Source organism: Octopus sinensis, linkage group LG26 (genome assembly GCF_006345805.1).
Source record: "Octopus sinensis linkage group LG26, ASM634580v1, whole genome shotgun sequence".
Lineage (NCBI taxonomy): Eukaryota > Metazoa > Mollusca > Cephalopoda > Octopoda > Octopodidae > Octopus > Octopus sinensis.
In genome coordinates, this window is record NC_043022.1 from 11,000,689 (window position 1) to 11,026,336 (window position 25,648).

The 25,648-nt window shown below is 37.5% G+C and overlaps 1 protein-coding gene across 2 annotated transcripts in view; it reads right to left on the reverse strand.

The window, feature by feature from the left end:
• The window catches only part of LOC115224670 (cilia- and flagella-associated protein 74-like), a 129,343-nt gene that overhangs the window by 98,206 nt on the left and 5,489 nt on the right, over positions 1–25,648 (reverse strand). For both annotated transcript variants that reach the window (XR_005003893.1, XM_029795528.2), the window contains exons 4-10: positions 21,138–21,242; positions 17,687–17,857; positions 9,589–9,699; positions 7,422–7,521; positions 4,879–5,021; positions 2,996–3,119; positions 1,398–1,512 (exon numbers count right to left, since the gene is read on the reverse strand). Coding sequence is in view for 1 of the 2 variants with exons in the window: in XM_029795528.2 (XP_029651388.1) it covers positions 1,398–1,512; positions 2,996–3,119; positions 4,879–5,021; positions 7,422–7,521; positions 9,589–9,699; positions 17,687–17,857; positions 21,138–21,242 (869 nt within the window). In the remaining variant the exon portion in view is untranslated. The remainder of the gene's footprint in view (positions 1–1,397; positions 1,513–2,995; positions 3,120–4,878; positions 5,022–7,421; positions 7,522–9,588; positions 9,700–17,686; positions 17,858–21,137; positions 21,243–25,648) is intronic.

Genomic DNA, 25,648 nt, shown 5'->3' on the forward strand with positions numbered 1-25,648 from the left:
TCAACATGAACAGAGATAAGAGCAATATTCATTAATTTTAACGAGTAACAAAAGGAAATTTAGCAGAAGGCAGTGTATGCATGTAGATAGATATGAATGTATGTCAACGTGTGTGTATGTGTGTGTGTATATGATGATCTTGCCCTCATAGTAGATTCCATATCAGAGCTAGAAGAGAAATTCCTGGTGTAGAAGTAAAACCTGGAATTCAAGGGCCTTATGGTTAATCCAACAAAAACCAAGGTCCTAGTAAGTCAGAAAACAGACAAGACCCTACCCACTTCAGGTAGGTGGCTTTGCTTGATTTGTAGGAATTGTGTAGGCAAAAACTTCATATAGTGTACCCGGTGGAATAATAGGAAGGTTATCAGAGATAGTAGTATTCGTATGTTGAAGATGTACAGGATCCCTAAAACCACAGAGGCTAGGGAAATTGATTTTCTCAAATGCCCTGGTGGCTCATTAGAGGTTGTAGATAATTTCTGCTATGTAGAGGACCAAATTAGTTGTGAAGGAAGATGCAAAGAGAGTGTAATAGCTAAAATAAGAATAGGATGGAGTGAATTCAGAGAGCTTTCATCTCTGTTGGTTATGAAAGGTTTCTCTCTTTGAATGAAAGGAAGCTTGTACGATGCATGTACATGAACAGCAATTCTACATGGTAGTGAGATGTGGGCCTTGAATGAAGAGGACATGCAAAGGTTAGAGAGGAATGAAGCTAGTATGCTTTGCTGGATGTGTAATGTAAGGGAGATACAATTCACAGCTATAAGTATGAGCTGGTATCAAAAAGTTCCCCGACTAATTCTGTAGCATGCCAACTTGTGGCAGATTTTCCACATTGCTCGTTGTCTTCCAGGAACATTCTTCCACTTTTGAAGCCCTTATGCTACTTGAAACATTGCATATGACCCATTGCTTTGTCACCGTAAGCTTACCAAAGCATTCTCAATGTCTCTGTAGCAGACTTCCCAAGTTTAACACAAAAAGTTTTATGTTGGCTCTGTGTTCTTGTCCATGACAAAAATCATAGACTACAACATACAAATGTGATCACAAAAACACAAATTTCACAACTTACAAAGTAAACACAGCAATGTCTCTTGGCACACTGCCTCATGAAGGTCACTGCTAGCTCTCACTGTGCATGCAAGTGTGTGCTGCAATCTGTTGGCATGCTACAGAATTAGTCTGGGAACTTTTTGATACCAGCTCATACTTACAGCTGTGAATTGTATATCTCTATGGTAGGTATTTACAGATAAAAGAATATATCAGAGATAGTTAAGGAGTAATTTTTCTCAATAAAAGAGTGGATAACAACAACGGCAGACAGGTTATCAATGGGGGGCTACTTAGTAACAGAGAAGGCAGTTTAATAAGAGAAGATTACTTACAGATTGAAGATGTTTTAATGTCTATCTTTGGAAGATGTGGAGATGGTTTTTCCACATCATTGATGGCATCTAGAAAATTGACTTTCTGTAACAGTGGAATAACATTTTTCCTTTGCTAGAAAATAAACAAAAGAGGATCATCAATATATACTCAAGTATTTGCCTAAATTATAACCTATCTTAACAGCCAGATATCCCTTACATTTTAACCTACTAACTTCAAAGGGGACGGACATGTTAGATAAGGTAGTCTTAAACATGTAATGTTTCTAGCGAAGGTCAGAATAGTCATGGATGGAATGTTTTTTATTATAGGTCTGTTCAATGAGGGTTGGTCTTGGACTCAAGAGAACAACATTCATTATAGAGCCAAAGAGGGAATTTTATCTGATTGCTTGATATATGAGATATAGCAGGCAAATATCTTCCAAACTACACCATACTTTCTTGAAAAGGAAGGACACATTGATAGATAATGTGGTTTTAGATACATTATGTTTGAAATCAAGATGGGATGGTTACTGTTGAAACACCTTTGATTGTAAATATGTTTAACCAGCGTTGATCTGTGGTTAAGCAATAACTACAAATAAGGCTGGAGGGACACGAATGGAATGCATTTGTCATAGGTCTATTCAATCAGGGTTGATGTAGGGCTAATCCACAACAAGAGTTGTGAAGAAAGATTATGGGAAAGCCTCTATGTAGTTATTGATTTGTGAGAAATGCAGCCAAATCTCCCTCAAATCATGTTCTGTTGACTCAAAAGGAAGACATCATCATCATTTAATGTTCGCTTTCCATGCTGATGGTTTGATGGTTTGACTGAGAACTGGTACACTGGGAGGCTGCACCAGGCTCCAATCTGTTTGGCATGGTTTCTACAGCTGGATGCCCTTCTTAACACCAACCACTCTGAGTGCAGTGGGTGCTTTTTACATGCCAGCCTGGTGGCACTGGCATTGGCCACACTTGAATGGTACTTTTTATGTGCCATTGGCACAGGTGCTAGTCAGGAGGCACTGGGATTGGTCATGGTCGAATGGTGTTTTTTACATGCCACTGGCACATGTTAGATATTATCTGGGAGGCATTGAATCTGAAAAAGGAATTGGTCATGGTTAGCATGCCTTTGATAAATTTGATCAAGGCTGACCTGGAGTTAAATAAACAACAAAATTTTTACAGTAATAAACTAGAGACTGGAGAACATGCAACATATCAGGACAGTGGCACAGTCACATTTTTCCTTACAATTTAATGTTCCAGTAAGGCCTAGGAAAAGATGGCTAAAACAGTTAAAAAACAATCAAACAAAAGTACATAGTGATATGTATTTAGTTTTGAAGGCTCTCATGGCAGCATGTCAGTGAATGTTGGAATGTATAGCATGGTTCTAAGTTTGGCACAGGCATAGTATAACTGGAATAATAAACATGTAGTTTGTATGTAATTGTCCAGCTGATTAGCTATGTACCACATGGCTGTCAGATCACAACTGATCTGGGATTATACAACAACAACAACAACAAATAACCATGCATTAATAGATTCCTAGTGAATAAAAAAAAAATGGACAAATTTATTTTTTTATTTACCTTCATATAGAGACAAGTAGTTGGTGGTTTAGGTTTCTGCATTGATTTCTTTCTTAGCTTTTCTTCTATTAAAATCTTTTCAATGATTTTGCAAGAATTTTCCTGTTGCCTCCTCTTCAGTTCTCTGTTGGCCATAAAACATAACTGCGTTAATGGTATTGAATGTGCTGCAAAGCATCATGTCACTGAACCTTCTTCAATAAAGTGTATCACACAGATATTACTAAATACCTCTGTCTCCATATAGTGCATTACTCAGTCACCACCGTGACACAACAGAGGCTTTTTCTAGGTTACTCAACTTATTCAAAATAGCAGCCAAATCTCCCTCAAATCTCACCATACCATATTAAGAAAAGGAGAAACACATTGAATATTGTAGCCTTGGATACACCATTATCTGAATAAAATGGTGAGTGTCATGGTTAGAATGTCTTTGATCATAGGTCTTCTTAATCAGAATTGACATTTGATCATAGGTCTTAATCAGAGTTGACATTTGGTAAAATAACAGTAGCAGATGTATGTATAATGTTTCAGGGAATGTTTTTTTGTATGTTTTTTCATGTAGTGTATCTGATAACAAAGTTGTCTAGAAGAGGCCATTTTTACTTTTTTAAGTGAAAATAATATACAACAGCAGCTTGAAGAATCCTTCTTTTCTGCCTGTAGCACATCTAATGCAAAATAGTCAAGAAGAGTTTATCTCTCCTTTATGTAATGAATTTAATACAGATTGGAAAAGTCTATCTTTTTAATGGTTGAGATGACCCCTTTTCAAAGCCTCTGAAACTAGTGGGAGGATGAGAGGAAGTTATCCTCAGGCCAGAGATCCAGTCTGAATGCTTGCAATATAGTTTGGACTTAATCCATTATACCTATTTCTTTCTTACCCACAAGGGACTAAACACAGAGGGGACAAACAAGAACAGACATAGGTATTATGTCGATTACATCAACCTCAGTGCGTAACTTGTACTTAATTTATCAACCCCAAAAGGATGAAAGGCAAAATCGACCTCAGTGGAATTTGAACTCACAACGTAACGGCAGACGAAATACCGCTAAGCATTTCGCCCGGCGTGCTAATGTTTCTGCCAACTCGCCGCCTTAATCCATTATACCAAGCAACTCTATGAAGGATTAAATCTACTAGCTGGATGAGCAACAGCCCTTCTAACAGATTTCTACATAGTTTCTACTACAATTTCCCTCACAAAGCTTTGGCCAACACAAGGCTACCCCAGATGACACTTATCCATGATGCCAATCAGTGTATCCAGCCTGGAATCATTTGGTTCATAACTATGTGGTTCCAGGTAAGGAAACTTTTTAACCATACAACTAAGCAGTTCTTTCTATATGGAAGTAAATACAAAAATAAAAAGGGAATTCAGCTCACATATGAACTTTTCTCAGTCCAATTCTGAATTCATACACCAACAGTGATATTGGCCTTCATGTCCAGACTGTCTTTGAAGTATCATGTTTTTCAAACTTCAATAACTAAATAATTCCAAATATGATTAAACCAGAAGCAACAGGTTCTATTTTTGTAATTTGTTAATTCACGATCACCCTAATCACACACACACACACACACACACACACACACACCACACACACACACACACAACAAACAAACAAAAAGGCTTTTGCACAGTTTTGTCTTCTATATTTTACTCACACAGTATTGGTCAATTTGAGGCTATGGTAGAAGATACTTGTTGTCCAATGTTCCATGCAGTAGAATCACATCTGATGACATGTGGTTGTAATTAGTAGTTCCTAAACCACCCAGCCCCATGGATATACTCATGTCTTCATTAGAGCAACAAAAACAAAAAAAAAAAACAATTACTAAAACAACTACTATTAATCACCTTTCTTGTTTTTCTGCCATTTCTTTTTTCCCCTTTATAATTTCTGTAATCTTTGAACAAATTCTTTCTGAATCAGTCTGTTGTTCTTCATAGGTGTCTCTCTCTGAAGCTGCTTGCTGCTTCTTGGAGTGTCGAAGTGTTTTCTAAAATACAATCAAAACCAGGAGATGGAAATAAATATATTCATAGAATAACAACTTCTTACATTTAGACAAGAACATGGTCACCAGTTAGTAAAAGTAGGGAATTACATACCCAACTGGAATGTTCCTGACCTCTCCTCCTCAATACATAACTGTTACTTAACATTATTGAACCCTGGGGTCGGAGGGGTCAAGTCATGTGGGATTTAAACTCAGAACACGAAGAAACAAAAATACTGAGGAGGTTTAATGTGACCAAAACATGCTCAGAATTATCTTTCAATATTTGTGATTTAAATAATATTAGCCATTGATCTAATGTTTTCTCATCACATAATTATCTCTAATAGGATTTTTCATGTCCTCTAGATTAGATATGTGAAGACTAACTTAGCTATAGTTTTTGTTGTTGATGGCAACAGTGATCCATCCTTTAAGTATACTTATTTTTAACACCTGTACATCTACAGTACTGTAAATCCAATTTGGTAAGTACAATGAGCTCTTATGTTTGACTGAAGAGTTGTTTCTTTCCTGAAATTATCAAAGTAATATTAGTCTTTGAGTTAAGGTTGTTATTTATTCACTACACAATTATTTCCAATTAGATTTTTTATGCTCATTATAGTAATGCAGGTAAGATTGGCAGAAAATTGGAAGACTAAAAAGGACATCAGATTGTTTACCTTATAATATGGGTACTCTACCTGACCCTGGAAAGGTGGAAAGCAAAGATGACCTCAGCAGGGTTTAAGATCAGCTTTGCATTTCATCTTTCTGAGGTCAATAAAAGTATTAGTAAAGTACTGGATTAGACTTAATTGACTAACCCCACCTCTCAAATTTCCCTTCTTATACAGGTGCATGAGAGCACACAATCCAGAGTGGTAGTTGTGGTAGAATCAAGTGACTGAAAGCAGGTATTAGCAGTGTAGTAATGCAAAACATCAATGTAGTAGCAGAGTAATAACACAGCAATGCAGTAGAGTAGTAGTGTGGTAACTTGACTGTGTGGTGGAGTAGTAGTTTGGTGTTGTAATACAGTATCTGCACAGTAAAATGAAAATAAAGTGTGGCAGGTAATTGAGTGAAAACTCTGACACTGCACAACAGTAGAAACAGTAACATCTTCATATATCATAATATAATAGTGTGAGGTAATCTGACACTGTGGTGTTGTAGTGATATGAAAAACCTGACACCACTGTGAAGTAGCAACATGCCAATTTGACATTTCAGTGTACTAGCAGTGTGATAAAATGATATTTTTGAGGCAACAAGGTGCTACAGTATAGTACAGGGTATCCCAAAAGTCACTGATGGGTTTTAATTTTTAATAACTTCATAAACTTAACAAAATAAATGCATGAAATTTTGATAGAATATAAAGGGCATAATGAAAATTAATATGCACAAGTCAAATTTTGCAACACCACTACATCACATAGGAAAAATGACATTGCTTAAAGGGCAGCCATTTTCAGCTCTGCACACCTGAGCTTTTTCCAAAACTTGCAACATAACACCCTCAAGAGTTTCAGACTCCACTTCTCTTATTTTTCTATTGATGTTCTCCTTCAGTTGCATCAGGGTCTCTAGTTTGTTGATGAAAACTCTCTCTTTCAGGTATCCCCTCAAGAAAAAATCCAGGCTTGTCAAGTCTGGGGAACATGAAAGCTAGTTGACACTGACATAGATTATTCTCTCTCCAAAGCACTGCTGTAGCAACTGCATTGTTTCTCTTGCATCTTGCAGTATGAGAAGTTGCACCATCTTGCTGGAACAATGTGTGAGGTCTACTTTGAATGGCCTTCACGTTCCCCAGACTTGACTAGCCCAGAGTTTTTCTTGTGGGGATACCTGAAAGAGGGTTTACATCAACAAACTGGAGACTATGGTGCAACTGAAGGAGAACATCAATAGAGAAATCAGTGAAGTAGGGTCTAAAACAATTGAGGGTGTTATGGTGCAAGTTTTGGAAAGAGCATGGGCATGCAAAGCCGAAAATGGCTGCCCTTTAAGCAATGTCATTTTTCATATGTAATGCAGTAATGTTGCAAAATTTGACTTATGCATATGAATTTCTATTATGTCCTTTATATTGTATCAAAATTTCATGCATTTATTTGTAAAGTTAAGCAAGTTATTAAAAGTTGAAGCCCATCAGTGACTTTTGGGACACCCTGTAATAATGTAGTATGCTGTCACTACAGTGTAACAACTGTGTAGCAGAATGATTCTATACAGTAAAAGTGTTACAGAATGACACTACACTGTGATATTACTGTGATATTACAGTGTAGTAACAGTGTTGGGGACATGGCACTGCCATGTAGCAGCAGTGTGGTAACTTGACTCTGTGGAGTAGCAATGGTTACCATTCCAGTGAGGTATACTTACACTAGCATCAATAGATTCTTTCAACTTCAGAACAGTCTCCATTCTTTGCTTCATATAAGCTTTATATTCTTCGTTGTTTTTCTCATCACTTTCTTGAATCCTGAAAATTTAATTTCTTCTTCATTATCATTCATTTAATCCTTAAATTCCTACAATAAACACATACATATTCTCAAAGCAGTAGGGAGTCTCTGAATGGTTGCTAGAAATGAAAGGGATGTCTCCTCATACTACATCATGCTATCATAAGAAAGGACACACAGGACAATGTAGTTCAGTGTATACTATTCTAGAAAAGAAAAAAAAAAGGGTGAATGACTATAGCCTGAATGTCTTTGTTTATAGGTTTCTTTGATCAGGACTGATCTGGAACTAATTAACAACAATAGTATATGCTTATATTTAATTCTTAAGCATATTTCTTATTGATATTGTTATTGTGGAAGTAGTGTTTGAGAGACATTAAACAAAATAGCTCAGGTTATTTAGTTGCGTCCTGGGACTGACTTTGTCTTTTATGTATTTTGGTCAAACCAATACAGAAAATACCAGCAATATAAAAACAATTCAATTAACTACACACAAAAGGACCTGATTGGTTGGTGATATGCCGTGCAGTAAATATGACTACCCACAGCAAAACATACATTGATGACATGTGGACATATGAATATTGTTTAGAGGCTGTGAGATTTTACACCTTGTCAAGCTTTCATTTGCTGCTCCCCACCACCTTGCATTCTGAACACCCACCTCTCATCTACCCATGGCTCATCTTGTCCTCCACCTCTTTCACTCATATAATTCTGTCCTTCATCTTGCTACACACATCATTCTTATCACTCTCCCATATCTGGGCCATGTATAAAAGACTGCATAGAACTCTCTGCACCCAACATGCTGTAACCTCATCATTTCTGTACTGCCAGTTATGACCCTCTTTCCTTGGAGCCACTTCCATTGCAACTTGTCACCTACTCTTGCCAATCCTTTGCCCTATACTCTGCCATTGACTCCACTCCAAAAATACAGCCTTTTCCATTATACTCTTGCTCTCTTCACCCACCCATTATGGTCTTTATGTTGTCATCATTCCCACTTCTACTTTCCTCTTTATGATATTTGTTAACGAAGTCAGGTCAGGGATCTCACCAGAATGGTGAGTACCATGTAGATCAGAACTACTTGTTCCACAGTCGAGTGGTCAGTGACTAAACAGGCTATCCCACTTGAGTAGTTTGTGACTCTTGTGAAGAAGGTGTCTGGACATCCAGTAGGACTAAAAACAAGACCTGTTGAAGGACAGATGAGATCCTTGTGGCTAAATAGCCATCCAGTTAGGGAATTGCAAACCACTCCAATATCTTTGTCAAGAAAACACTATGAGAAAGTTAGAATGAAGTAATGTTGTGGTTTCATCTGATGGGAAAACTCACATTTAATCAAGACGACTTTTGTTGTAGTATAATCAATGAGCTGCAAAGCATATGGTACATGACAATGACAATATTTGTAGTAAATGCATTGCATAAACACCCCTTCGACACTTTTGCCGCATAAATGCCATATACCAATGATTGGCCCTTTGGAAACCAGTAACTAACAACATTATTTTTTTACAAAAATGCAAAGTAAATAAAGTTGATCATTGGCTTGTAACAAACCTGTTCAACAATGTATTATGTTTCTATCAAGGGACTTGCTTTTGGGCATCATAAAAGAACTCCCTCCTTGCTACGCTTTAAATGTATTCAAAGAGCTTATTAAAGATTGTTGCTTTGTTCTGGTATGATGAAATTAAGTGGATAAAGAAAAAAGTTTTCCGACAGGAGAGGAAGTCAGTCTAAAAGAACCTCACTGTCCATCCAATTCCAGTGGTCTGGCACCCATCCCTAACAGTTATGTGTATGGAGGCATGTAAGATTAAGCTGCCTGCAAAGGCAGAAACAATGAATGGTGTGTGTGTATATATATGAGAGAGAGAGAGAGAGAGAGAGAGAGAACTTGAACAAGGAAAAGAGAATATGGTGGAGGGATGGGATATATTTGATAACTGAAATTGTATAATTAATCTTTACTATAAGAAAGCTAACACTTTTGATGAGGAATAAATTTATCAATATAAAGATTACAGGAGATTTACATTTAGAACATTGCAATAACTTACCTTGATAAAGTTTCCTTCAAAAATTTGTTTGCCTTTTTGTATGCCTCCTTTGAATGTCCTATAGTTTCTTTGATTTTCATTTGCTCTTGCTTTATTTCTTCTATGTCATCACTGAGAACGAGAGGAAGGAAGTCTTAAAAGGTGTCGTGTATGAACAGCATAAAACAAAACTATAAAAATCAAAATTTATTTTTCTTAAATTATATATATCTTGATTTTGTGGTATAAATGGGAGAAATAGAAAACAACGCAGAAGTAGAGGACATGTACTTTGTTTTTTATAGGAAGTGAAACTACATAAATGAATTAAAGGGCTGACACTTTATACAAGCATATCAAGCTGGAATTAAAATTCCTCATATATATATATATAGGGTGTCATGGATAAAGTGTCACTATTTTATATTTTTAATTTTGTGCATGTACATTATTTGTTTTCGAATTTGTCAACTATACAGTATAGTTGAGACATTGGGCACTGTCTGTGAGAAAAACAGCACTATGAGACAATTCCCTCTGCCAGAAATTGGAAACGAGATGCTGTATTGCTTGACATTCATGCTTGACATTCATGCTGGAAGCTCCAATATGAACACTTCAGAGTCTTTGGGTGTCAATCTGAGGACAGTTCAATCTGAGGATGTGTACCAAGAGTGATAAAAATCAAACATCCAATTAACATCAAGGTGTTTAGAGTCATCACTAGTGATGGTGGTGTTATGCTTCCATTCATCTTCCCACACAACCTCAGATTCAACATGGAGGCCTACATAAAGTGTCTGGAGAAGGTAGTGCTGCCCTGGATAAAGAGGGTGGCTACTGGGAGACCCTATGTCTGGCAACAGGATCCATGCCACACCATGCCACACAAGCAGTTATGGCTGTCAGACAATTTCTACAACCACATCACCCCTAACATCTGGTCACCTAACTCCCCAGACTGCAAACCCCTTGATTATTATGTGTGGGGTGCAGTGAGCGAGAGACCAACAAAACTCCTTGTAACACCAAAGATGAACCGAAGGCAAGGATTATGGCAGCATTCACCAACTTAAACAAGGAGACCATCCAGAAGAGTTGCAGGAGATTCTGAAATCGTCTGGAGGGTGTAGTTGAAGCCAATGGCAATTTTATTAAATAAATTTACTCTTTAGTATTTCAAGATATTTTTATGTAATTTTGGTAAATATGTCTGTTAAAATGAGATGTCAGTGTTATTTTCATTTTTGCGTAATTTAGACAACAGTTTATTCAATGCACCCTGAATATATTCTTTCATTCTTTTACTTGTTTCAGTCATTTGAATGGGACCATTCCGGAGCATTGCCTTTTAGTTGAAGAAACTGATCCCTGGACTTAGACTTTGTAAGCCTGTCACTTATTCTATCAGTCTTCTCTGCACACCACAGAGTGATGTGTTTGCGTATGTGTCTGTATGGGGGGGGGGGGAACAAACACAGATACAAAGACACACACATACATATATACGTAACAAAGTTCTTTCAGTTTCCATCTACCAAATCCACTCACAAGGCTTTGGTCGGCCCAAGGCTATAGTAGACGACAATTGTCCAAGGTGTCATGCAGTGGGACTGAAGCTTCTTATCACTCAGCCATTCCTGTGCCCTATATATATATATACATGCCCTATATATATATATATATATCTATTTCTTTACTACCCACAAGGGGCTAAACATAGAGGGAAGAACAAGGGCAGACAAACAGTGCGTAACTGGTACTTAATTTATCGACCCCGAAAGGATGAAAGGCAAAGTCGACCTCGGCGGAATTTGAACTCAGAACGTAGCGGCAGACGAAATACGGCTACGCATTTCGCCCGGTTTGCTAACGTTTCTGCCAGCTCGCCGCCATATATATATATATATATATATATATATATCATCATCATCATCGTTTAGCGTCCGCTTTCCATGCTAGCATGGGTTGGACGGGTCAACTGGGGTCTGTGAAGCTGGAAGGCTTCGTCAGGCCCAGTCAGATCTGGCAGTGTTTCTACGGCTGGATGCCCTTCCTAACGCCAACCACTCCGCGAGTGTAGTGGGTGTTTTTTACGTGCCACCTGCACAGGTGCCAGACAGAGCTGGCGAACGGCCACGAACGGATGGTGCTTTTACGTGTCACCGGCACGGGGCCAGGCGATGCTGGCAACGGACACGAATGGATGGTGCTTTTATGTGCCACCGACACGGGGCCAGACAGAGCTGGCAACCGGCCACGAACGGACGGTGCTTTTACGTGTCACCGACACGGGGCCAGACAGAGCTGGCAACCGGCCACGAACGGATGGTGCTTTTACGTGTCACCGGCACGGGGGCCAGCCGAGGCTGGCAACGGACACGAACGGATGGTGCTTTTACGTGCCACCGACACGGTTGCCAGACAGAGCTGGCAAACGGCCACGAGCGGACGGTGCTTTTACGTGTCACCGGCACGGGGGCCAGCCGAGGCTGGCAACAGACACGAATGGATGGTGCTTTTACGTGCCACCGACACGGGGCCAGACAGAGCTGGCAAACGGCCACGAACGGATGGTGCTTTTACGTGCCACCGACACGGGGCCAGACAGAGCTGGCAAACGGCCACGAACGGACAGTGCTTTTACGTGTCACCGGCACGGGGCCAGGCGAGGCTGGCAACGAACACGAACAGATGGTGCTTTTACGTGCCACCGACACGGGGCCAGGATGTAGTAAAAAAATCCAGTTATTCCAGAAAAACCTACATATAAACATACATACATGCATGCAATCTTCCTACTAAGACAACTTCAAGAGAAATACTTAGCTAAGAGTAAACCACTGTGCCTGCCATTTGTTGACTAGAAGAAAGTTTTTAACAAAGTGCCATGCTCTTGTAATCTGGTGGTCACTAAGGAAACTGGGTGTTGGTGGATGGCTTGTGAGGCTGTACATGCTATGTACAAAGTTGCAGTAATTAAAGTGAATGGAAACAATGAATTCAGAGACAAATTTAGTGTGATGGTAGAGGTCCATCAAGGCTTAATAGTACTCAGCCCTCTCCTAATCATAACAGTCCTATAGGCCATCACAAAGGAGTTTAAGGCTGTCTATGAAAACATGTATATACTGACAGTGGAATCAGAAAAGAAATTCCAAGAATACAAGCAAAACCTAGACTTGAGAAATCTCAAAGTAAACTCAGCTAAGATTAAAGCATTAGTAAATAAGAAATGGATTCTAGTGTTGCTAGAGAAATAGCCTTGCTCAATGTGCAGATAAAGGAGTAGGAATAAACTCCATATACTGTACTCAGTGTAAGACATATTAGCAGAGAGATTAACAGAGAAGGCAAGCTGTGTGTATGGCAGGTGCACTTGAGCAATATGTACAAGAGCACACTGGAAATAGACTTTTTTAAGTGTCCAAATGGTTCACAAGAAATAGTTGATAGCTTTTGTTACTTATCATCATATGGCAGATGAGTGTACAAGACAAAGACAAAAGGGTAAAGAACAAAACACTGGTGAATGGTAAAAGAAACTAGCTGTTGCTTGCTAAAGTGGTTAAAATTACATCCAGTTTGGTGCAGAGGTTGAATGGTTAGTAGAGGGGGGGGAACAAAAACAAAAAAAAAACATGCTTGAATGGAGACCTTGTCTTTTTATAAGATTTTCAAGTGTCTCATCATGAATGCATGTGGTATTTTTGTCTAGCATATATCTTCAATGATTTTAACCCACATAATAGGGTGGATAATACTTAGACTAAACACATACTTGTTGTTCCAAAGTTGCTCTCTCAATTTTCTGAATGTTGAGGAGGCTTGCCTATTCTGCAATCTAGTTCATCACTGCAACTACCATGATTACACACACATGAAGAGGGATCAAGTTTCTTGGAATGCTGCTATGCAAATAAACATTTGCAGTACTAGCTTCAGAAAACCTGGCATCCACTACATGACCTGCCAGTCAGATGAACATGCAGATCAGGTAGTCTTCATACTCATAAGGAATCCTGATAGACAGACAGCTAGTTGTGAATACTAAATCTTTCCCAGGTGAAGAATATGTCACTTGCTAGACTTGTAATTAGTAACATCAGAGTAAGAGGTATAAGGACTTAGTCACCATACAGTCTGGAGAACAAAGGTATGGAGTATGACAGAACTCTTAGATATACATTCAAAGAAAAACTAGTTGATACCTATGAGAAGGAGGAGGAGAAAAAAACCAACTCAGAGCTTCTATGAGACAACCTGCTGCATGACACAGACCTGGTGTTCAGATGGAATAATGTTCCAGCCAGATGGAAGATGATACGTTGGTGAAATGGTACAGTAGATTCAGCCATGATGATGATGATGATACTATGTATGCAAGGTCAACACATCTCTGCACACTATGGCTCTTCACACTAAAGGCTCACTGCATCATATTAAAACTCAGACATGACACCAATGAGTTTAAGTTAACATTTTCCCTTCTGTTTCTTCACCCACTCTTCTTACAGTAATTCCTCCTTTATTCTTTAGCACTCTAATTTTTTCTTCATTTCAAGGCTGTCCGGCTTGTTAGCCACATTTTCTTTCCTTTTCTTTTTCCCTCTCACCAAGTTTTCCTCTCCTACATCTTCTGTTTGTATACATACATTCACAAACACTTACACACACACACACACACATACATGAATTGAAGAACTTTATTTCATTTAATTATAAGAATTAAAACTTGATCTCATCTGTTATAAATTGTTTGGTCTTAGGAGTATCACATTAATAACATGAATACTTGTACAATATATATTTATATTTCTCTAGCAACACCCATACATACAGGACATATTAGTTTGGGTCTGATCAAATGTTGGTTTCTTGACAAAGTCTAGAACTTCACATGCTTTCAATGTATGCAACAAAAATGAACAGCAACACATTTCTCAAAATCTTCAGAAACATACATACTCACTTGACATATTTCTACTTCCTTACACTTAAGAAACATGTCCAATTATAATTTCCAAAAATATCACACATTTACAAAAATGTGCAACTACACACAGTCAAATTGAAACACTTCTGAAAATGTTTTTTAACATTTTCAGTTCAACTATTTGATAACTTTTCATGATTCTTTCATAATAAGGTATATGATTATAATATCACCAACAAGTTCAGCATATAGGATGATAATTGAGAAAACCAATATCACACTTCCTCTAGTATTTGCAATTCTAAATGAATACCTGTCATTTTCAAATGAAACTGTCGATTCAAAGTGAGATTCATGATTTCAAAATGAGACTCTGCTATTTCAAAGTGAGAACAGCAATTCCAAATACAAATGATTTATTTAATAGAAAATATAACATCAAAACACCACAAGCTAATATACATGCCAACAATGTGAACTTGACTGGTTAATTATAGGATTTCATCAACCAAACAATGAGCTCATCATATGATTGTAATACTTCCTTCAGGGATAAAAATGTCAATGGCACACCCAATGCTTATTTTCTGAGAATCTCAGTGCATGATTTTTGTAACACTAAGGATTGTTTGCTATTATAGGGTGTTTAGGATCAATTTGATAGTTTGCATAAAAGGAAAAGAAAACATAATATTCCATTCACAAATAAAAGTATTTTAAAAAATCAAAAAAAAAAAATCAACTAGATTATGGCTGGGAGATAACAGTAGCCACTCTCAGCTTCCACCAAAGCCTCAAGAAGGCTTTGCAACTTGGTGTATACATTCTTCATTGTGTTCTTGAGAAAATCTTCAAACACCTCTTTGATCTTGGCCACCAGCTTGGCCTTGGTGTTGCAGACAGAGCAATTAGTGTCTTTCTCAACTGTGTCCCACATGTAGTAGTCCACGGGATTATAATTGGGGGAATAAAGTGGCTAGAAACTGGGGCTGGCAAAGTCATAAAAATTCTGACAACTGACTCTTTCTGGACAAGGAACTGAATCCTGCTGTCACACATATGGCCTTCCATTGTTGGATGAATTCTGTTGTGTAGACACAGTCAGAACACCTGCTGTGTCCCTTCCTGTTGGCCATACCTTCCTAGTCTCCATTGTAGCCATCCATGTCACATCTTATAGCCTTTACAGAGTTCAGAGAGTATTGAGAAGCAATCATAGTGTCAGCATTTTGACACCCAGTGCGAGTCATCATGATACAGGTAATTCTTTACCCATATTTAGATGATTTCTAGTCCTCTGTGTCAGCTAAATTTTTCTCAACTGCAATTTTAATCTTTATGCTCTCCAATGTCATTGATTGTTCACCAATACATCAAGCTATTCCCGAAAAAATTGGCAATGCCAGAGGACTGCACCAAGCTCCACTATTTTGGAATGGTTTTTAGGACTGGATGATCTTCCTATTGCCTACCACTTTATAGAATGGACTGGATGCTTTTTATGTGGCACCAGCACTGGTGAGGTCTGTTCTGGCATGGTTTTTACAGGTGGATGCCCTTCCTAATACCAGCCACTTTACAGAGTTGGTTGGGTGCCTTTTATGTGGCCCACAGTTAATGAATAAGCTGAAAAATGTCTTAATATCATTTCTGTTGTGTCATGTACAGAGAAGCAGACTTTCATGTGATTCTGCATGGTAGCAAAACATGGGCCTTGAATACAGAGGATTTATAAAGATTAGGAAAAAATGAAAAGTGCTTGATTAAGCACAAATAAGCTTAGAGAAAAAAACTGGATAAAATAGTAAAACAGGAATCACATGTAATATGCCAGAATGACAACTGTACAGGTATGGTAATGTGATGTATATGGAGTGTGTCAGCTGCATAAAGAAGTGCCAAGGGCTCCAAGTGGATGGAATCTATGCAAGAGGGAGACCTAGGAAGACTTGGGACAAAATAGTGAAGACTACATGGTAAATATCTCCATGGAAATGACAAAAGATCATGAAAAGTGGCAATCTACAGTGCTGGAGAAAACTTGCTCACCTATTCAAAGATAGCTAATGAATGAATGTTAAAATAATGGTAGTGTCAAGTCTAAGATTTGGATCAATTCATATTCAATCACATCTGCCATCATTCTCTCTTATCACATCATCTGTGGAATGAAAGAAGATCTTGGATATGTTTGAATGCAGTTCCTACTACCATTGCCTTTCTTTATTGCTCTCTTCTGTTACTCTCTCCTTTATTACTCTCTGACACCAATCACTCTTCCTCTCTCCCTTTCTCTCCTACCATCATTCTCTCTCTCTCTCTCTCACATTGATCTCTTCATCACTTATTTCTTATATACGTGACTCTTTGCCTCACTCTCTCATTACCATTTCCCCTATCACCCCCTCAGTTTCTTTCCTTTGTCATTCTTTCTTCTGTTATCCTCTTAATCCTGGTTCCTTGAAAAACCTGAGACAACTTAGAAAAAGAGAAGACTCTACAGTCTTGTCAGAGATAAAATAACCTCTCCAGTGCTGGCGCTGTCATAAAATGCACCTGGGGACCCTCTGCAAAGTGGTTGGCAAATAAGCAGAGACAACGTAGGGTAGAGAGGACTTCTTAGTCTTGCCAAAGGAACTTTTCCAGTGCTGGTGCACCACTGCACTTTTTAAGATGGTTTGCATTTAAAAGGAGAAGCCAGGGCAAAATTGGATTATATGAATTTGACATGGTCTGTAACTCACCTGGGGGTAGGGAGGAGTAGTAACTCTGAATAAGAACTGACCTGTACTGTAACAACTCACCCAACCTATGCCAGCCTGAAAACCAATGTGAATATTCACAAAAGTATTTTGGAAATCTCAAATGTAAATTTCACTATTCTTTATGTTAAATAAAAAGAAACTATTTTCATCAGTATGCAAAGCTGTGTGGGTAAGACATTCACAAAGTAATCACATCATTTTAGATTCAACCAAACAGCATTGTAACCTGAACAGATATCTAATTCTTTTATATGAAGAAGGTAGCAGTTTGACAAATAGAGATCAATAAAATTAATACCAGTCTTAAATAAGTACTGGGGTCAATATAATCAACTTAATCCTTGAAGGTGTTGCCCAAAAAAAGGATACAATCTATTAATTGAAATAAAAAAAAAGTAAAGGAAAAAAAAATACTCACTGTAGTTTTTTCTCTTTGGCTTTCTTTGCTCTTTGTGCCTTTTGCTCTTCAATGTAAAGATTAATCTGTGTTTTCTCAGCCTGGTTTGGCAGTATATCTATATCTTCAAGTAAAAACTGCTTGTCATGTACAAACTCGTTCCTCCTCAATTCTGCTGAAACCACAGACTTTCTGTAAAATTTAAGTTACGTTAAACCATTGTGATATAAACTTTTGTTAACAGCAAGTGAAAAGAAATAATTTTGCAAAATTTCTTGATATTCTTTTGTTTCACACCAATTAACACATAATGCTGAAGTAGGAGACCTCAGCTGGCCAATTCAATGCTCAGGCTTCTATGACATACATGGCGGCTATGCTATGGTAGAGGAAATGAAGTGGGATCAAGGTTCTTAGTGTATTTTGACACAAATGACTACCATTTTCAACACCAACTTCAAGTAACCAGCAAGCCAGTTGATCAGTGACAGAAGGCTATTTGGAGAAGAACATAGAATTAACCATACACCTATGACAAGGCAGAGAAGATAGAAAAATGATAACATGGAAGAAAACCTACTGAAAGCAACAGATCAAACCTGAGGTTGGTGCAAGATCCCTGCCAAATTGAGCTTAATAAGGTGATGGAATAGCATATAGAGCTATAAAGGCTAAGAGATAAACTTGGAAAGATTGAAGAAGCAGGGCAGCAAAAAGCAATGTCAAGTAGCAAAAAGGGAGGCTAAACATGAAATGCACTTAGGAAAGATGTTGACAGTAAGAAATTTGCTAATTTTGCAAGACATGAGGATAGAGATGTGAAGTATTCTGGATTGCAAGATAGTATGTAAGAGAAAAGTCATTGCATAGCAGTGTGTGTAGAATAACAACAACACTCTTGATCTTATGGATGCTGAAAAGAAAGAGGTATAGACGTGTTATTGTGAGAGGCTGTTGTGTGAGGAGAAGTCATGAGAGAAAGAGGGTCTACTGCAGGTAGACCTAAAAGAGGATCAGCCATATCCATTGACAGCAGTATGGTGGATAGAATGGTTAAGAAGATGAAAGCAGAGAAGGCACCTAGTCCAACAGGAATCACAACTGAAATGCTTAAAATTTCTGGTTAGCCACTCAGTTAATCAAGTGGGATGCCATACTCAATGACTGGTGTAGCAATATCATTTGTTGTTAACAGCTTCAAGGGTAAAAGGGAAGTGCTAGAGAAAGAAAACAACAGAGAAAACTGTTAGATCACATTATGAAAGTTACTGAAAGAATTATAGATGTGATGCAGTTTGGTTTTTGTGCCAGAAAGATGTATTATTGATGTCATCTTTCTAGCAAGACCACTGAAGGAGTATCTAGCCAGAAGCAAGCCCCTGTAACTGGTCTTTGTTGATTTAGAGAAGGCCTTTGACAGGGTTCCATGCTCTATGGTCTGGTGGTCACTGAGGAAGCTAGATGACTGGCTTGTGAGAGCTGTTTAAGCCATGTATAGAGGTGCAGTTAGCAATTTAGTAAAGAGTATAGTGATGAATTCAGCTTGATAGGAGTACATCAAGGCTCAGTCTTCATACCCCTTCTGTTCACTATAGTCCTCCAAGTCATAAAAGAGAAGTTTAAGACTAGCTGTCATTAGGAACTCCTCTATGCAGAGGACTTAGTTCTTATAGCTGAATTGGTAGTAGAATCTGAAAACAAATTCTAGGTAGGGAAAAGTAAACTTAGCTAAGACTAAAGTATTAATAAATAAGGAAAAAAGATAGATCCTGATGCCATCAGAGAAATGTTCATACATGGTGTGCCTCACTACTATACAGCACTGTAGTTCTAACACAAATATCAATATTTATATCTACACTTCATTTTGTTTGATTAGTTTGACCACTGATCATCACGAAGTGTCTTATTCTTGAATTTGTACTAGAGAACCAAAACAAGACTATTACTCAGAGCTTTAATCCAATATGCCACTGACACATATAAATATCAGTGAGCATGTTGGATGAGAATGTTACTACTCTAGGTTTAGAAATAAAAGCTCTGAGTGAGAATTATGCTTGGTACTTGTGTGCAAATCCAGGATTAATACAATTGAAGATCAGAGATCAAACCATTTCAAGCATAGGGTAGATGTAAACACTAAAACACTTTCCGTGCTTAAATATGAGGTTAGTAATCTGGAAAATTATAATTGTATTAACAATAACTCAAATGATATATACAGACGTTTAATCAATCTATTGCTTTATAATAGTGTGGCAACTACACACCAGCTTCTTCAGTTGTAGTACTAGATGAAATTTACTTCACATACAGTAACTATAGTTCTACATTAGTTCTGTCTTCAAACTTTAAAGTGGTCTATGAATTCTCGTGTGATATACTTAAATTATCTGAATAATTTCAAGTTTTGTGTATTTAGGAATCTAGTGTACACATAATATTGTTTTGCTGAGGGAAAATGTGCACACTAAAGCATTTTTGTGCACACAGACCATGACAAATTACAGAGAACACTATTTATAACTTATGTGTGTAATACTAAACTGTGTGGATGTGTGACATCATATGTGCTTGACATATGTTGAAATACAACTGAAGCTTTGATACAGAGTTTGTTGACCAGTGTGAAACTGAAGAAAACATACATAAAATAAATAACCAAAACATCTCAGTGAGTCCTCCCAATAAAGCAAAAATTCACAAAATGACTAAAAAAAAACAATGCCCCCACCCTAAGAAATTGTTTGAAAACATTGTGAAATCACAACTTTGCTTACTTTATTGCTTGTACCATATCTTTTTTTTTTTTATATATATTGCAAACAGTCACACATGTTATCATTATGATAATAAAAGGGTGGTAAAAATGATACAGAAACAGGCTCCCAGTGAATCATACTAGTGATTAGATTTCAATCCCTGACTGAAATAAATTCACTTCATGCTGTTATAGGTGAACTGAGAAGAGTGGCATATGTCTGGAACAAGAAATAAGGTTTCCAATAAATTAAGTTTATCAACTGTTTTCAGTTTCTTCTACCTTTTTAAATATAATTTTATCAGTTTTAATAACAGCATCATTAGTTACAAGTTTCCAATGGGCCAGTCATTGGTTTACAGTGCAACCGATGAAAAAAAAAGGGAGTGTTTCAATGCAGAACAAATACTTCAAAGTACTTCTAAAGCACTGGTTATTTTCAGTTTCTCAGCAATTTTGCTTTTACATTTCACTGACATACACAAACACACACTTTTTTATACATATCATAGGCTTCCACACAGTTTTCATCAACCAAATTCCACTCACAAGACATTAGTCAGTCTGAGTATGATAGATGCTCAAGGTGCTGCATTGTGACATCAAATGTAGAACCATGTAATTGTGAAGTGAACTTGCTGACCACACAACCATGCCTGCACCTTACTGAAGTAAATCCACTTCACTTAAATAAGTTAATTTACTTACCTAGAATCATCAAGCATTTCTCTGATTTTGATTTTGAGATTATTCTCCAGATCTATTTCTTCACAGATACGCTTATACTTCTTCTGAAGTCTGTTTATCAATGGACTGACAAGAAAATAAAACATCACAAAAAATTTTACTAGCAAATGGGAAATATATTGGTCTTCTATCAGGGGCTTGCTTTTGGGAACCATGCTATGAAAATAAATCACCAAGAGCTTTATTAAGAGTCTAGATTATATTAAGAGCTGTTGCATTTAATACAAATGGTATAAATTTTGCCCTAGATATGTCACCAGTGTGTTGCAAGTAACATTCTATGATGATTTAGAAAATTTTTTATGGTTTAGTCAGGGCGCTACCCATGACACTTTCAGGACTTCTAAGATTGATTGGAAGAGGTTGTTTTCAGATCAGGCTCAAATGCTGCAACAGAGTAGACTCCACTAAAGGCATAAAAGGGTCAGGTGGTGGTATTAAACAAGGCAATAGACTAAATTGATAACCTTAAAACAGGAACTTCCATGCAGTTTCCATCCACAAAGTTTTATTTACTAGTCTTTGATCAACTACATGATAGATGACACAAGATTAAAATGCTGTGCAGTGAAAACAAACTAGAAACAATCATGTAGCTGCAAAGCAAATTTCTTAACCACACAGATGTGCCTACATTCCTTGGAACATCTTATCTGACCAGTATACCCTTTTTCCAAACATAATATATTAAAAACAGCCACACAGAAATATTCTTGTTTTAAGAAACTTAATAATATTATAATAATATAAACTGCCATACTATGAAGTAAACAGCCTTGTGTTCTGGATATGGTTGAATACTGTGTGGACATCAAGTGAAAGGACATTGTTTGCACCAAATTCGTAGAAGGTGAGGATCTACTTTGTTTGTGATACAGAAGAGTAGATGACCAATGGATCTGGATTTACAAAAGCTGTACCAGTGGTAATTAAGGTAGAAGAGGGATTCAAGGTGATGCAGAAGGTAGTTCTTAATAACTATCACTATCACTTTTGAGCTATTGGAAGTAAGAGCAATATAATGATTGTTGGTAAGGTAATGGAGGTTTCCATTCTTGGGACTGAAACAGTCTGTTCATTTTTCTTTCTGAGTATCAAACTAAAACACCTGCTTGTTGTGCCCTCACCTGTCTTCATCTTCTGTAAATTTGAACTATATATATATATGTGTGTGTGTGTAGAGAGAGAGAGAGAGAGAAAGAGAGAGCAAGAGAAGGAGGGTAATGAGGAGAAAAGTTAGCTTTAGATGTGCGTTGTTTGTGAGTAATAAGTAAGAGGAGGTATTTTTGTAAATAATGCGCATGTGTACATGGTGGTGAACATAGTGAACTGGAGAGGGATAGTTTTGAAGAACATTTACATAGTGTTTTGTAGTGTAGAATTAATGTAAAGCAGACAGCAAAGCTTTCTCTTTGGAAATACTGCTTAATGAACTGTGATGCATGGAGGCATCCTTTGAGTTTAATATGATAGTCTTACAAGAGCTGTAGTGCTGGTAAAAACTGCTCACTTTATAGGGGAGCCTCTTTTTTTCTATACAGTGTAAGCTGTATTTGTTATATGAACTGAATTAGTGCAGCTGTAAAGGAATGATTTTGGGGGAATTGGACATATGTATGTTGGTGGTATGTGAGACGTGGAGGGATATCCCAAAAGATGGTTTTTAGTAACCTGCCTAGGTGTCTGATGGGTAAAAGGTAAAGTACACGTGCTGCTAGGGTTTGTTAGCATCTCTGGCCAGTCAGCTGAATTGAAGTGTCATAGAGTCCAAAGGTGAGATGGGAGCATTGCATTATATGTTAATGTGTGGTGGGTAGTTGTTGCATTAAGGTAGTGGTTGGATGTCCTGATAGGTGTAGGGACAGCAATGGTTTGACAAGCTGGGTCTGGAGGTGAGAAAAGTTCAAGGTGTTTTAAGTGTTTGCAGGTCAGTTGGAAATGCCAGCAAAAGATGAAACTAATTGATGTAAAGAGTTGAGAACCATAAAAAATTGTTTCTGCACCTGTGGCATCAGTATAAGATGAGTGGAAGAGCTAAGAAGAATTAAGAGTGTTAAAGTTATAGCTGATGACTTTAGAGTGGAGTAAGAGTTGTTGGTAGTTGGAGGAGTTAGAAGAGAAGTAGAAGGAAAGCAAGGATATTTAGAAATGTGGGAAAGGTAGAACTGGAAGTTCTTGTTGCTCATATCAAGGTGAGTGAAAGAGAGATTAGTATCCATGTTGTACACACACCACTTTCAGAGTAATGCTTGAGGAAAAAGAGTGGTCTTTACAGAAAGGTTGAGTGTGGCTTGGCAAGAGACATTATGTGTGGTTTACATGTTAGTAGGTGATGATATGTGAAGTATAGTTTGGATCAGAGCCTGCAAATATTAGAGACGAGAAAGGAGAATTGAGCAGGGAATTTAGTATCTTTTTTAATGTCTACTGTTGAGATTCTAATTTACTGGTGAGCCACTGAACTATTGAATTACTGGTGTGACTGATCTATTGCTGAGCCACTGATCTAGAGATGACCACTGATTTCAATAATAAAAAAGTCTAAACTCTGTCTGCTCATGATCTACTGATGAACAAGCAAACTTGGCTATAATAACATTTGAAGGTAGTTATGACATCCGTTTGGATTTGAGTAAGATGTCAATAGAAATCAACTTAACTGTGAACACCTGCATCATCCTCACCCTACAGAACCTAAAATCTAGAAACAAGGCAGATGAAATGTTTGGTGAACTCAAACATAAAATGCTAGAGTGACATTTAGTTTCACTGCGTCCTCTAGATCTATATGAGGTTCTGTTATATTTATCACTATAGCCCAAGAACAACCCTGATTGAGCAAACCTTTGATATATATTTATATATTTTTGGCAGTATCTAGAACTACATTATATAAAGGACCCTTCTATATTTTAAGGCAGTATTACTTAAGGGAGATTTGGTTGCTGTTTCTAGCAATTTGAACAACCACACGAAGAGTCTTTTGTTTGTTCAGCTTCATCTATGTAGATACTGCAAACGTGTTCAATCAATGGAAATGTTTATGTCTCATCCAGATAATACTATAGAAATCAGTGATAAACATCAGTCCTATGGTTTCTTGAGGTTAAGCTAAAGAGAAATAGATAGGTGACCTGTCCATCAGTATTATTGGCTAATGGTAGTCTCAATACTCTTCAAATTGAGACATTTATCTTGTCTTCTATCATAATTCCATTTGTATCTTAAATGTATTATAGGAATATAAATTGACCACAATATATACCTAGCATTTTATTTTACTGACCCTGGAAGTTGGAAACACAATGTTGATGTCAAGAGGATTTGAATTGAGAATGTAAAGGACTATAACTAAAAACTGAGAAGCATTTTGACTGCTGCTCTAATGATTCTGCAGCATAGACTCAGGTGAAATTCCTCTCTCCCATTTATTATATATATGTGCTTTTGAACATAGCAAAGAACAGCTAGCCTTTGGTCACTGTTTGGATCCCATTGTGTCCACTCCCCTGATTGGTTGGTATTGGCGCAATTTGTCTCTTACTCTGCCATGCCAACTTGCCATTTATAACCAGTTCATCAACATCATCATTTAACGTCTGTTTTCCATGCTAGCATGTTGGACAGTTCGACTGGGATCTGGGAAGCCAGAAGGCTGCACCAGGCTCCAGTTTGATATGGCAGTGTTTCTACAGCTGGATGCCCTTCCTAATGCCAACCACTCCGTGACTGCAGTGGGTGCTTTTTACATGCCAGGCGAGGCTGGCCAGTTGGAGGCCCTAAATAAATCACATGGGACAACCTGTTCACTACTCTATTTTGAGCCACTGACTGGTTATACATGGCAATTTGGCACAACAGAGAAAGAGACAAATTGCGCTAATACCAACCAATCAGAGTAGTGGACACAACGGGATCCAAATAGCAGCCAAAGGCTAGCTGTTCCCTGCTGCATTCGAATGCATGTATGTATGATAAATGGGAGGGAGGAATTTCACCTGAGTCTACGTTGCAATTCTAATTGTTTATTGTTTATACTGCTAGGTTGCTTGCTCATACTTGATGAGCTGGTATCAGTAGTAGAAGCAAATGAAGTAGTTGTATTGACACTGTTTACAACAAAGTTGATCTCAAACTGAACACTTCAAGAGTTAAATATTTTTGTGTAGATACATGGCCACAAAATATTGCTGTCAGAAACTCATTGTTAGTTGTCCATTAATATTCAGTTTCCTATTGAATCATTCATCCATGCTCTTAATGGTAAAGGTATCTGACTGTAAAGCAGTTAAACTAAATATTACCCTTCTCATGAATGACTAAATACCACCAAATTCTTAATTAAAAATTAATTGGAACTCACAAATATACAACATATTTCATTAGAAATACAATCATAAAATGGTTCAACAAACACCTTATTGACTAAACAAGCTGAGTTTTTATAGGATGGGAACAGGAATATTAGAATG